Source organism: Lepus europaeus, chromosome 11, assembly GCF_033115175.1.
Source record: "Lepus europaeus isolate LE1 chromosome 11, mLepTim1.pri, whole genome shotgun sequence".
NCBI lineage: Eukaryota > Metazoa > Chordata > Mammalia > Lagomorpha > Leporidae > Lepus > Lepus europaeus.
The window spans coordinates 106,279,907-106,294,572 of record NC_084837.1 but is presented as its reverse complement, the minus strand read 5'-3'; the positions used below and the strand labels follow the sequence as shown (position 1 = coordinate 106,294,572).

The following is a 14,666-nucleotide window of genomic DNA, read 5'->3' as shown; positions in this document are numbered from 1 at the left end:
CTGCAGTGACCAGGGTTAGACTAAGGCCAGAGCGGAGAGCTAGGCACTCCCTCCAGGTCTCCCACGTGGGTGGCAGGAACCCAACGACTTGAGTCACCCCCACTGCCTCCCAGTGTCTGCATTGGCTGGAGTCTGGGCTGGAGCTGGGGTTTGAACCCAGGCACTCTGATGTGGGACACAGGTATCTTCAGTGGGACAAGGGACCCCCAAGGGTTGGGGAGAAAATACAAGGACTCCAAAAAGTTTGTAGAAAATGGAATGAAAAGATAAGTGTATTTTGGTGCAAAGATTTTTGCAATCTATGTTCTCCTCATACACAGTTCCCACAGACTTGTCCAAATCCCCTGTTGGATTTGGGAGACGGCGAGTGTTTGCCCAGAAGGCCTGCCCCGCTCACATCAGCGTGTCTGAGTGTAGATGTGGAGGCAAGAAAAGCAACGTGGGGCTTGCGTGAGCTCTGACCGCTGCCCTGTGCCCTTCCTCTCCCACCCAGTCCGGGGGCCAGTCTGCCTCCTCTTGTAGGGTCCTGCAGGGTGGCTGAGGCAGTTCAGGGGGGCCAGAGACTCCCCATTTGAGGCTGCTGCTGCCCCTCAGGGTCCCAGAAGCTGCTCCGTGGCTTCAGGGGACCCGTGGTGGTCAGGATGGTTGGTGTCGCCCACTCCGACCCCCGTCATCCCTGGTGTCTTCCTCGCTGTCTTCTTTCGTGCCTGTGACACGGGGCACTGCCTTGTGGCATTTTCCCTGTCTTAAAGCCAGTCAGCGTCCCAGGTACACGGCTAACTCCACTGTATCCCGTCCCCAGCCTGGCACAGCCGCCTGCCCAAGGGACCAATTGCCCTTTCTTTCCTCAAGCCGAGAGCTGAGTCGCTGGCTTTGGGCTGAGCATGAGAACCAAACAGTAGGGGAGCATCCCCCACACTGGCTCCCCTGGGGGAGTGTGGGCTTCCGGGGGGGCTGCAGGTGGGAGTTGGTGAAGGTGCAGCCACTCTGGGCGGGGGTCCAGACCCTGAGGTTGGCGCAGCTGCTCTGGAAGTATTTTCATGGGGACCACCCAGCACCCTCACATCGAGGGCTGTGCGTGGGGGCTTTTATCTTTCCCGGTGGTCCCTCCCGCCATGCACTGCACACACATCCTGCCTGTCTCCCCCCGGAGAGGCTCACGGCTGACGGCAGTGCTGGCGGGGGCCTCACGCCTCCCTGTGTTCTCATTCCCCGTGGGAGCCCCTTGTGAGGGGTCTGTCTGGGGGAGGAGGGGGGCTTCAGGGCAGATCCCCTTGAGAGTCTAACATCTCAAAATCTCAAATGTCATCCTGTCCCCTGTGCTGCGAACTCTGAGATGAAACAGAATCCCTCGCAGCATTCTGGGGAGACGAGATGCATGCCGGAGACATCTGGCCCCTGCTCCGCAGACCTGATGCTGCTCCCCTCCGAGGCCAGGGAGGGCGCCCCAGGGTGCAAGCCGCCCTCCCCCCCCCCCCCGGGTTCCCAGCCACAGAGGGCAGTGTGTGAGCGTGTCCGTGTGTGGTCTGCGGGAAGGCCGGCCCCAGCCCTGGTGGCCACGTTGGGGGGCGGCTGCCGTGGCCCAGCGGCCGGCCCTGACGCACGCTGTCTGTCCAAGCTGGAGGAGCTGGAGGAACAGTGCAGCGAGATCAACAAGGAGCGCGAGAAAAACACCGAGCTGAGCAGCAGGATCGAGGAGCTGGAGACCGAGCTGCGGGAGAAGGAGACGGTGAGCGACCGCCTCCCTGGGGGGGGGGGGGGGAGGGCGCTGGGGTCTCCCCCGCAGGGAGCCTGGGGCACACGTCCACCCCGCCGCTGCCTGGACACCCGTGTGGGCGACAGCCACACCACACACGGCGCCAGCACCAGAGCAGAGGCCTCCTTGTGGTTATCATAGGTGGGAACTTTTTGAAAGATCATGGAAAATGGAAATGGAAATGGATCCGGTTAGCACAGTCACTGCTGTCATTGACGTGCGGACGGCGCAGGTTCGCAGAGCCAGCACGGTTGGCAAGCCCACGTCTCACTTGTGCCTTGACTGACGTCTGCTTCCAATGCCTGTCTCCCGTAGGAGTTGAAAGATCTCCGGAAACAAAGCGAAATCATCCCGCAGCTCATGTCGGAGTGTGACTATGTCTCGGAGAAGTTGGAGGTGAGTGGGCGCCGTCTGTCCCGGCTCCGAGGGGGAGGCGGAGTCCTCTGCTCCCTCCCACCGCCACCTTGCGAGCTTCTGTTCCTAAGAGGCCCATGGCAGCTGCCTGCCAGGTGCCACCACTCTTCGCCATCCCTGGCCCCTGGGGCCGGCCTGGCTACGTCTTTTGGATTTTCCAGGTCCAGTGCATAGGCATAGAGCAGGCGACTGACTCGCCGCTCACCAAAGCCCCTCCAGAACCACAGTGGAGTGGAGAAGGGCCGGGAGCGAGCCCACCTCAGCCACTCCATAGCAGGTGCCCCTGGGCAGCACCGGCCTTGGGCAGGCCTCCCCCGCTGACCTCACATTGCTGACCCACTAATGAGGGTTTCCAGGCTCTCCCTGAGCGCCTGTGTCCCAAACAGTTCCTGTTGGGAGGGACTCGCAGGCATTCTGCGTTGGGGAGTTCATGGATGGCTTCCCTGGGTGGGGGGGCTCAGCTCCCCAGACCGGCTCCATGGCCACCGTGTCCCTGAGTTCTGTGCCTCTCTCTCAGAGAGGGGCTGCAAGGTCACTCTGCATGCCGGCTGTCAGGTCCCTGCAGGGTGAAGTCTCTCGGGCTGGACTCTGAGCAGGCCATGTCTGGCGTCGGGGCTTGGTTCTCAGGCCGAGTGTCAGAGCCCCCTTGGCCTGCCGGCCCCTCCGCCAGGAGGGGAGGGCACACACGTGCCGCTCCAGGGCGGTGTCATGGAGCCCGGCCCAGGCCCGCGGGTCCGAGGGCAGTAGCAGGTTTCAGCAGACCGACGGCTCCCGTCCAGACCCGTCCAGACCCTTCCAGACCCTTCTCCCTTCTGTTCCGCCAGGCGGCCGAGAGAGACAACCAGAACCTGGAGGACAAAGTGCGGTCCCTGAAGACGGACATTGAGGAGAGCAAGTACCGGCAGCGCCACCTTAAGGTGGAGTTGAAGAGCTTCCTGGAGGTGCTGGACGGCAAGATCGACGACCTGCACGACTTCCGCAGGGGCCTGTCCAAGCTGGGCACGGACAACTAGGGCCGCCCGCCCACCCACCCGTGCATCCCCGGTGCGGTGTGGTGCGGTGCGCACGCGTGTGTGCGCGGGAGAGCAAGTAGGGCCGGGCCGGCGTCCTGGGCGTGGGGGTGGGGTCGTGTTTCCACGCCGGCTGTGCCGTCCACTCGCTCCTCTGCAGGATAGAAGTCTCCTCTCGCTTCTCTGGCCTTGTGAGGTTGCGGACAGCTGGAAGATTCTGACTCAGGAACCAGAACTAGGTCTACCTTACACGTCTACGCAGTCAGGGTAGGGGTGTTTCTATCTTTCCTAAGGGCTGTTGCAACCATACGAACCGAAAACCTTGTTTTGTAATCCGATGACCGGTAAGCCTCGGCACCAGGCCGTGTTGCCCCTGTTAACGGAGCAGCGTTCAGAGGGTGTGGGTGTCCACCAGGCTCCCCGTCCCCGGGGGCCCAGAGGACGCCTCTTGCCTCTCACACAAGTTTCCAGCACAGACTGGAAGCCAGAGCAAGAAAATGAGTTTCTAGCAGGTGCATTTGTGGGCATGGGGGTCGCCTGCACCCCCGCCACCCCGGGCCACCTTGCGCCCCAGTTTGCGTGGTTGCGACAATGTTTCTTCTCTTCGTTTTAAGTGAACAGACGCTTGTGCTGTGGGAGCAGCACTCAGTGAGGCTGCCTGGCCCCATGCCTGGCTCCACGTAGGTGCTTAATAAATATTTGTTCAATTAAACAGATAAACAGAATTTAGTGTTTTAATGAAACCCCACGGCAGAGGCCAGGTCCCTTGCTGTACAGTCCACAAGCCGGGTAGTTATCCAGCATGACTAACTGGTCAAACCAAGGCTGGCTCTGGGCCCTTGGGAGGGGGCAGGGGGATCAGCAAGGGGCTGATGGGAGCCCCCCCTCCCAGAACCCATCTGTGATGCTGGGACCACCTTGCTCTCCTGGCCTGGGCATATTGGGACCCCTGGATGCCCAGGGCTTGGGGTCTACAGCGGGGTCCTAGGATGGGTTTGGACAGCTGAGAGGGAGTTGCACGGGTCCACAATGAGGGGTAGGGTCTCGGCTTTGAGCCTTGGCCTCAGCGACAGGCCCAGGGCTGCCCTTGACTTTCTCAGTTCCCGCTGAGCCACCAACCCCTCCTGTCTCACAGAGCAGCGTGGTGGGCAGCCTGCACGGGGAGAGGTTGCCTGGCGACCACAAGATGTTTTGAGTCTGGGGGCCTCATGCATTTGTAAATGCCTTGAGCGGGGAGGACCTTGACCCCTGAGACACTCAGACCGACCTGAGAGAACTTCTCCCTGTAGACCAAGGGTGGGGAACTCCAGCCCTCACCCTACCTCCCCACCCCCATCACTTGGTCTGGCCCTGCCAAGGTGACCACAGGCTGGAGCTCGAAATTCCATCAATCAACTGCAGGCTGTTGATTAAGTCAATAACTCTGTGTGGTCCACTGATGATGTCATAAAGATCCAAATGGCCCTTGGCAGGGAAAAAAAAAAGTTCCCCATCCCTGTTGCAGATCCTTCTTCTACAAGGGGTAGAATTCCTCTCGCCAGCTTTGGGTTCCTGAGCCAATAGCCAGACGGACAGACAGGAGGCAGGCCCCCAGGTGAGCACCCCATCCTGTGGCCCCCTGTGCCCAGCCAAGACTGCCCTGGAGCAGGACGAGTCCTGTCTGTGATGAGGAAGGAGTGGGGGCAGGTGGTTCCCAGCGCCCAGGCACTTTAGGGGAGACCCCCCCCCCCACCATAGGCTCACGCACAAGGAAGTGAATGTGGGGTCAATCCTTGGAGATCCTGGCTCGGGTGCTGCTGGCCTGGCGCCTCCTGCAAAGATCCCGAGGGCTCTGGAGACTTTGGTGGCATCTCGCGGCTGGCTGTGCTGGGAGAGCAGAGAGCTGAGCTGGCCTAGGGCCCCGCTACAGGGTCAAGGGGTAGCCGACCAGCCGTTGGGGGAGATAGGCCTGCAACTGCCCAGGAGCCAAGGATGCTAGGATCCCAGATGCTCTCGACTTGGGTCCTCTGCTGATTGCCAGCTCTTCTGTAGGGACCCTTCTGACCGCCTGGGGCTTGCTCCGGTGCTGTAGTCGTGGGAGGGTGGCTGTGTTCCCGAAGCTGTGCTGGGAGGGGCAGTGGGAGGGCTGGGCCCTGCCGGAGGGGCCTCTGGGCAGGGAAAGGTAAGTTGGGGTCCGCAGTGGAAGTTCAGCTTGATGTCAGCCCTGCACTTCCGGTTCCTTCTGCACATTCTCTGAAACTCTTAGTGCCCCCTCGCCTACTGTCTTGTATAAAGAACAGCGGCTGTGCCGTCAGCAGCGGCTACTCCGCCTCCGGCACGGGGCAGGGTGGACTTGACGCTGTGAGATAGATCCGCTCAGTCCATCCCGCCCGTCCCTTGAGCCGGGGTAAGCTGCCCTCGTTTGTCGTAACGTCTAGCTCTGGCTCGGTGCCGTTGGCAGGGCCCCGTGCCCGGTGCCAGCAGGTCGTCAGCCTGTCCCTGTGGCTGCCACGGCCACACCGTGCAGCGTGGGACACGTCAAGCCTGGTCAGCACTGGCAGTCTCCAAATGAGGTCTCCCGGCTGTATCGTTTATTTATTTGAGGGTTTTGAAATTTATGTATTTATTTTAAAGATTTATTTATTTATTTGATAGGCAGAGTTATAGAGAGAGGGAGAGACAGAGACATCTCCCACTTGCTGGTTTACTCCCCAAATGGCCAGAGCTGGGCCAAGTCAAAGCCAGGAGCCAGGAACTTCTTCCAGGTCCCCCAAGCGGGTGCAGGGGCCCGAGGACTTGGGCCATCTTCTACTGCTTTCTCAGGCCATAGCAGAGAGCTGGATTGGAAGAGGGGTGGCTGGGATTAGAACCGGCGCCTACATGAGATTCCAGCCCTGCAAGCGGAGGTTTAGCCCACTCTACCACAGCGCTGACCCCTATTTATTTATGTATTTATTAGAGAGAGACAGTTAGAGCTCCCATCGATTGGCCCTCTCCCCTCATGCCCAGAAAGGCTGGGGCTAGGCCAGACCAGAGCCAGGAGCTGGGAACTCAATCCAGGTCTCCCACGTGGTGACAGGGACCCCATTACTTGAGCCATCCCTGCTGCCTGCTCCCAGAGTCTACATCAGCAGGAAGCTAGCTAGAATCAGGAACCGGAGCTGGGAATCGAACCCCGGGCACCTCGAAGTGCAACACAGGCGTCCTGACCGCCATCTTATCCGCTGGGCCAAACACCTGCCCAAAACCGGCTCCTGGTTTTGACATCTCTGAGACTGGTGTCTATACCTTGATCAGTCTCCTTTCTGCCTGCATGAAACACAGGCCTAAAGGAAGCCTAGGAAAACTTCAACCAGGACGACCCCCGAGAACCAGCTTCGCATTCCAGCCCAGACCCCACTGGCTGCATGACCAAGCTGGGGGAGGTGAGTGGATGTCTCCTGGGGCCCAGGAAGGGTGAAGCCACCAGGGCGCCTGGCAGGGGGACGGTGTCAGGCCTTGAATGGCAAGCAAGCCACACCCCGGGCCACAGTCTCTATCCCACCTGCTGTCACTTTAGACCAGAATCGAGGAGAGAGCCGGGCACAGGTTGTGCAGACAGAGAGTGAACCCAGAGACGGGCACGTGTCCAAGCCGCTTTACGAACCATAGCGCTGTTCTCTCTTTAGTGACCCTTGGGTGCAAAGAGAAAAAAGCCCCCTGTGTCCTAATAGGACACGGCGCCCACTGCAGTTAACACGGCTTTTGCATGTGTCCACCCTGAATGAACGGGAATTATACCAGGTCCCATTTCCCAGCCATTCCGGTCTGCAGGGATCTTTCCCGCGGGAAGGTGAACCCAGTTGTGTGCAGCACAGACCTGCACAAGGGGCCTGGTGGGGCCCCCACATGCGGCCAGGGACACCCCTAGAGCTCCAGTGACGTAGCCTAAGCCCGGCCCTGCTGATGACCGGAAGCGGAAGTAGGGTGTTGCTGCCATTGGTATTCCCTTGAACCGTGTCGCTGGGCTTGAAGCACTTGCCACAGAAACTGGGAACGTGCAAAAGGATGTGTGTGGCTTCCCCCGAGAAATCGTGTGTGGGCTGGGGCGGGCTTGCAGGTAACAGGCTCCTGGAGCCTTGGGTTTCCAGTTCCTCTCTCTAAGCACGGCCCGGGGCCACACGGTGACTGTTGAGCTTGATGAAGAGTTCTAGTGAACATAGGACTGTGCATGAGGGTGCACGCGTGTGCACGCACGGGGGTGAGGGTGGGAGTGGGGGAGGCAGCCAGCAGAAAAGCAGGAGAAAAAAAAAATAACCACAAATTTTCAGTAAAACGTAAGTGCTCCTCGGAGGAGTGTTTCTTTGCCAATCCCCGTTCTGGAATCCGTTGGCAAGGCAAGGCTGTGGGGCTTCTGTCTCATGGGGGCTGCCGGCGGCAGAGCGTGGCCGTGGGGACCCCGTGTGTGCACCTGCCCGGAGCACACACCCACCGCGGCCCGGTCCAGCGGCGGAGCGTCCTGGCCGGGGATGGACAGCAGCGGGACGTGGACCCGTTTCTGTCCTCCTGTCCCGCCCTTCACAGCAGGCTCTGACTCTGGCTCAGCCGGGCAGCTGTGTCCTTTGGTGTCATGGGCAAGCTATTTCCTGCATCAGATGTAAGAGCTTAATGATAAGTATAGGGTGGATGAGGAGACTTCTCCCCAGAGTGCTGGGTTTCTCTTTTTTTAATGCTTTTTTTAGTACCTAAATAGTATATACTTTTTTTTTTAGAAGAAAACTACAGATGAGTGAAAAAAAATTTGTTGTCGTCGTACCGTCTGATTATAACCATCACTGTCAACACGTTGCAAGATATGTTGAGCTTTCTTCCTGCATCTGTCTTCGTTTTGTTTCTTTTTCCGTAAAGCAGATCCGTTTTTTGGATCTGCCTTGGCGTAGCTTTTTCCGTTTAGTGCATTGTGTCTTTCTCCATCACTAAGTAAGTGATGACAGCTGTTTTAGCCTCTGTGTGAGGTGGCACCGCGGCTGCTTAGCCTGACACCACTTTGTTACCGTCGTGGCGTCGAGGACATGGTGGGAGGTGTGCACTGAGGACGACTTCCTGGAGCTGGACGTGCTGACTCAAACACGGGTGCCTCCGTGTCCGGGCGCCCTTCCTTCCTGGGGTTCGGTCAGGGTCCTGGGGCAGTGAACGTGAGCAGACGTGATGGAGGAAGCTGCAGGCTGGGACCGAGCCCCTGTGCAGGTGGTTGGCCCAGGGTCAGCATCCCTCCACCTCAGCCACTGCTGAGAGCCCAGGCAAGGAGCCTCCCCAGCCCTCCTCCCTCCCCTCCTCCTCCAGCCACCAACCTGCTCAGTGTCCTGAGCAAACGTTGAACCTTACAGGGGGCACCCCTGAAATGTATTTAAAAGGCAGAGTTACAGGGGGTGAGGAAGAGAAGCAGAAAGATCACTGGTTCACTCCCCAGATGGCTGCAACAGCCAAAGACGAGCTGATCGGAAGCCAGAAGCCAGGAGCTTCCTCTGGGTCTCCCACGTGGGTGCAGGGGCTCTAAGGACTTGCCCATCTTCCACTGCTTTCCCAGGTGCATTGCTGGGAGCTGGATGGGAAGTGGAAGAGCCGGGACTCGAACCGGCGTCCATATGGGCTACCTGCTGTGCCGCAGCGCCTGCCCTGGTGATACTTACTTTCCTGTAACATAATAGCCTGTCCTGACTGTGAGACGGACTTTGAATATCAGTTGCCTGGAACTGCCTTCCAGAAAGATGATCCCAAATTACAGTCCCACCAGAAGTGTGTGAGCAGACGCCATGCCCTGCTCAGCACTGGTGTTGCCGTGGGGGCAGGAGCCCAGAAAATAAATGTGGGGTTGTTGTTTTGGTTAACATGTGGCCCTCACTAGCGAATGAGAGCTCTTGAGCTGTGCTTTGTTTCCTTGCTTTGCGGCCTCATTTGGTCATCTCATTGATTTCTGAGAGGTTGTGGGTTTTTTTTTCCCCGTAAATATTGTACAATCAAACTTTAAGTTGTACACGCGGCTTTTTAACTATGAGCAGACATTAAACAAAACCCTTTGCAGTCAAACCTGTCTTTTTCCTTTCTGGTAGCTCTCTTGGCTGCCCTGCAACCCCAAGACTGTATCAACAGTAGCCAGTGTTGTCTTCTTGTTTCTTCCGAAACAGTTCAGTGATTGGGAAATCCGTGCTTTCTCTACCGATAGCAAATCACATGTTCCCTTGGTGCCCGGCATTGTTGGGAGCTGGGATGAGCACCTTCCCCTGCCGTGTGCCCCCGGCGCTCTGCCTATTCATACTGGCTCTGGTGCCACCCTGGTTTGCCCTACGTGTCCCCTTCCAGTAAACCGTTTCAAAAATTCCCCTATGTACGTTTTGCATATTAACATGTCCTAAAGAACTGTTGAGGAGAATTGGAAGTTGTATAAAATTTACATACTATGCCATGGAGAGAATTAGCATCTTTGTGATATTTAACCTTTCAGGACCTTTGTAAGCTTTTCTGTCTCGCACGCTGGTTTTCCCTAGCGCGGGTCGTTTTTCTGCTTGGGGTTGTTATTGTAGATTAGACCTTTTGTGCGTTGCCTTCCCCAGGGACTTGTTCTTAGCATATGGGCTCACCGCCCATGGACATCCAACCTGTTGCTTTCTGATAGCAAACAGCAGAGTGATGTACATGTAGCCATCATGCAAAGGCATCGTGTAGAAAGTGAAAGACCCCCCGCGCCTAGATTAAAATCCTTCTGCCTCCAGGTGACGTTAGCAAGCGATGCGGAGTCCTGTCGTTCTCCCTGGAGTGTGTCCTGTGGTTTGGACCACGTGTTGCCCACGCTTCTGCTCCTGGCAGACATCTTAGACACCTTCCTACGTCAGTGCACATCAGTCTACCTCATTCTTGCCTCTGCCTAAGAGAGCAGCGTGTGGCCGTGTCCTGGCTTATTTAGCTCGGCAGTTGGTGATTTATTTTGTAGCTAGCCAGTGAGTGGATTCTCTTCGTTCTAACCGTTTTGTTGCTTATTTCTTTTTGCCTTTTTCCAGGTAGGTGATAGTTGTGGGTGAAAGTGATCCTTTTACCTCCGTATTTTTAGCCATTGTCATTCGCTATGTCGTCTCAGCACACGGAGCAACGTTAACTCGTGTAGTTGGGCTGGTGTTGTCCACTCTTCTTCCGTAGATATATATTTTAAGCTGGTGTTTCTCCAGATGGATAAATTTGATTCTTAGTATAAGCTCTTCTTCTTAATGTTTCAATTCATGTATTCTAGTGACGTCCTATGGGTCTAGTCTGCCGAACCTTTTATCAGTAACGGGTGTTGGATTTTTATCAAGTGGCTTCTTTCCACGTCTGTGAAGGTGATGAGGTTTTCTCTATTATGACCTAAGAGGAATCGTTCTCCAGGGCGTGCCGGTGGGAAGCCCCTCTGCATTTCCACAAAGCCCGGATGTGCCGCAGTGTGTCCGTCTCCCAGCCGGTCCTCCCACCTCCTTGCAGTGGTAACAGTGGTCATTCATGATAGGTCGGTCTGTTTTGCGTTTCTCATCTGTATTTTCTGATTTTTCTACAAAGAGTGTGTATGACTCATACAATAAAAATAAGAGCTTTAAAATGAGTAAATTATCATTCTAGATATGGCTTACTATTCTTTTGGGATTTTTCCTGTCTCTTAATCAGAATAATAGTGTAATTTTTTCCCCACTGTCTCTGTCAACTATTAGTGTTGAGTTAATTTCTTTTACAAAAATTAAGGAGAACTTGGGAAGCTCTTTATCTTTTTCTACACCCTGGAACAATTTAAAAAATATTGAGAACTTTTTGCTCTGTGAAGTTTTTATAACATGTATAAAACTGTCCAAATCTAGTGCCTTTTTAGGAAATAATTCTTTGATAATTTTTTCAGTTTTTTCCATGCTTATTGGTCTCTTCTGAATTTCTTCCTAGTCTATCAGTTTTTGACAATTTAAATTTTCTAAATGGTTCTCTATCAAAATTTAAATATGTTTGCATGCAGTTATATTAGTCACTTTTCTTATTCTTAATGTTGATGTCTCTGCTTTCTTTTTTATTCTTAGTTTTTCCAGATTTAATCTCATTTTGTTGATGTTTTCAAAGAACCAGCTCTGGGATTTCTATCTTAACTTACTGTCTCGCCATTTTATAAGGGTTTTGTTTCTGTTTGTATTCATTTCTTTCTTTATTTTACTAATTACTGTTATACCTTTTAGAGTTGAATACCATTTTAACTTTTTCTTGTTTTAATAAAAAAGTTACTGGCAATGTCAGGTTATGATTTTTCCTCAGTACATATCTTATCCATATCCTTTACATTTTTGTGTATGCTGCTCTAAATTATAAATAATTTATATCAGATTTGAATTTATTTTTAACTGAAGTTATTTGAAGTTACACTTTAATTTTCAGATAGTTTGGTATTTGTTGTTGTTGTTTTTAACATTTGTTATAAAGCTATATATTTATTGCCTTGTTGTCAAAGAGGGTGTGGCCTATACAATTTGCGCATTTTAGAGTTTATTGATGGACATTTTTAATTTTAATAAATATCCCCAGAAAATAGAGATGGTGTATTCTCTGAAGGAAAAAATGTTGATCTATATGTATTGATGTGACTTTATTAAATAGACTATAACTTTTAATTTCTACTTGGTCCATTAGAGACTAAGAAAGGTACGTTATTCCCATGGCTGATGTGTGTCTGTTATTTCTCTGTATTTCTGTTTTTGCTTTGTGTTTATGTTATATGATCTTTTTCTATTCAAGGGAGAAATTATTTTCTTTTAAAGACTTGTAGTAGACCTTTGTGAATTTTACCTGGTTTTGTTGTAACAGAGTTGTTTATGTAGGAATAAATAGTTCAGTAAAATGTTTCTGTGGTTTTTTAAAAGATTTATTTATTTATCTGAAAGGCAGAGTTACAGGGAGAGAGGGAGTTTCGAGGAGAGAGAACAGTCTTCCATCCTCTGGTTCACTCCCCAGATGGCTGTAATAGACAGGCTGGCCAAGTTGAGCCCAGGAGCCTGGAGCTCCATCCGGGTCTCCCACGCAGGTGCAGGGGCCCAAGCACTTGGGCCGTCTTCTACTTTCCCAGGCCATTACCGGATCAGAAGCGGAGCAGCCAGGACTCGAGCACGGGATGCCAGCGTCCTAGGCGGCTGTGCCACAGCGCTGGCCCCTTGGGTCTGTTTTTAAATCTCTCAGAAGCCCTTTGTGAGTGGATAGGATATTGCAAAGTCCTGGATCTCCCCAGACAGGCTGCTGTCCTGTGAGGCCAGACGGCACAGCTGTGCCTGCGTGCCCGGCTGCAGGGAAGAAGCCGCCTCAGAGGCTCCTCCTGCCGGGAAGTCTTTCCAGAGCCGCCTGAACAGGAGGTGCGCTCGCCTAGGCCTGTGCCCGCCCGGAGCCCGCGTTCCCCACACGCGTGTGGGAGGCATGACTCCCAGCCCTCAGCTCAGCTGTGGAAGGAACATGACCCTCTCTCCTTTCCCTTCATTCAAGTTCATTTCCGCTGGGAGCCCCTGTTCCACCAGGCTGGTGCAAGCTGATCTCAGAAAATTCTGCGCCACCAGTCCCTTCTCCAGAGGTGAGTGCATGAAGGTGTTGGGGGGCTTGGGGGTGGGCTCGCATTCCCAGAGGGTTGGGGGCAGGGGCCCCCATTGCCTGCCTGTATCCTGTGCTGCTGCCCCCTCTCTCCACTGCGCCTGCACGGGCTTTTGTGCTCGGGAACAAGGGAGCTGTGCAGTCCCCATGCTGCTGGCCCCAGCCCCAGCTGCCAAGACCCCCTGTGCAGCCACGGGGACTGGGGACAGCAGAGACTTCAGGCTGGGGGTGACTTGAGGGACCAGATGTGTGTGCCCAGGGGAAACAGACGGCAGAGCGGGAAGCGACGCGGTGGCCGCCACCAGCACGGACGTGCTGTGCCGAGGGTCACCGGCCGCAGGCGTCAGGTTTTCCTTCCCAGTGTTTGTGTCGGCTCCGACTGTTCCTCCTGCTTCTCCTCTTCCTGCTGCCCCACCCTGGACCGTCTTCCTCCCTTCCCGGGCAGTGCCAAGGTCTCTGCAGTTGACTGTTAGCCACTGCCCGTGTCCCGGCTTGCGCCCAGTGTGTCCCTTTTGCATGGACACCTGCTGCTCGAGGGCGTCTCCGCCCCACCACATCCTGGTACCCAGAGCCCCAGCTCACACGCACGTGCACAAACACCTCTTCCTCCAGTGCTGGCCCTCCCAGCTCCCCACCCTGGCGGGGCCCCCACCTCACCTCCCAGCACAGGTGGGCTCCATCTCTACCCTTTCCCTTGCTTGCACGATGAGTTGTGGCATTTTTAAAAAATTATTTTTATTTATTTAAAAGGCAGAGTTAGAGGTCTTCCATCCTCTGGTTCACACCGCAATGGCCAGGGCTGGGCCAGGCTGAAGCCAGAAGCTCCTTCCAGGTCTCCCACATGGATGCAGGGGCCCAAGTACCTGGACCGTCCTCTGCTGCTTCCCCAGGCGCATTAGCAGGGAGCTGGATCCCACATGGGATGCCGGCACTGTAGGCGGCAGCTTAACTCACTCTGCCACAGTCTGTGCCACCCTGTCTACCATGCTCACCAGACCATCCCTACCCCAGTCCTGTGCCCCTCTCTCCAGGGTCTCTGCCCCTTCCTAGTTCCTCTCCTTCATCCTAAGTGTGGGCCAGATCTGCTTCCCCCAGAAACCAGGAACTCGGAACTCAACCTGAGTCTCCCACAGGGGCGGCAGAGACCCAACTGCTTTGAGCCATCACTGCTGCCTCCCAGGCTCTGCGTTAGGAGGCAGCTGGAATCGGGAGCCAGAGCCAGCACTGGAACTCCAATATGGGGTGCGGGTGTCTTAACCACTAAGACCCCCGCCCCAGGTTTGTTTTAAGCCACTACACTGGTGCTGAGCTGTTGTGGCAGCGATAGAAGACAGTTCGCTCCTCGTGAGCCTTTGTAGAGCTGAGGTCCGAGAACTGCTGTGCCACTCCGCACCGCCACATGGTTTCCCATGATGTGTGCTCATCAGTCCAACCGCTTACTCGAATGGGAATAGGAGAGGGAGGAGGAAGAAGGGTGGGAGTGCCGGCGGGAGGGAGGGTAGGTTTCTAAATTTGTATATATGAAATGCGTGAAGTTTGTATACCTTAAATAAAAGGTTTCTTGGTTTAAAAAAAAAAAAAAAACCACTCAGGGCCAGCGCTGCAGCTCACTAGGCTAATCCTCCGCCTTGTGGCGCCGGCACACCGGGTTCTAGTCCCGGTCGGGGCACCGGATTCTGTCCCGGTTGCCCCTCTTCCAGGCCAGCTCTCTGCTGTGGCCCAGGAGGGCAGTGGAAGATGGCCCAAGTGCTTGGGCCCTGCACCCGCATGGGAGACCAGGAGAAGCACCTGGCTCCTGGCTTCGGATCAGCGCAGTGTGCCGGCCGCAGCGCGCCAGCCGCAGCAGCCATTGTGGGGGTGAACCAACGGAAGGAAGACCTTTCTCTCCATCTCTCTCT

The 14,666-nt window shown here is 55.0% G+C and overlaps 1 protein-coding gene across 1 annotated transcript in view; it reads left to right on the top strand.

Annotated features, from left to right (window-relative positions):
• Window positions 1-7,370, top strand: part of HOMER2 (homer scaffold protein 2) — a 94,475-nt gene extending 87,105 nt beyond the window's left edge. Inside the window, exons 7-9 of the mRNA XM_062206319.1 lie at window positions 1,619-1,729; window positions 2,072-2,152; window positions 2,995-7,370. Coding sequence (XP_062062303.1) covers window positions 1,619-1,729; window positions 2,072-2,152; window positions 2,995-3,183 — 381 coding nt within the window. The 3' untranslated portion in view covers window positions 3,184-7,370. The remainder of the gene's footprint in view (window positions 1-1,618; window positions 1,730-2,071; window positions 2,153-2,994) is intronic.
• The last annotated feature ends 7,296 nt before the right edge of the window (window positions 7,371-14,666 follow it).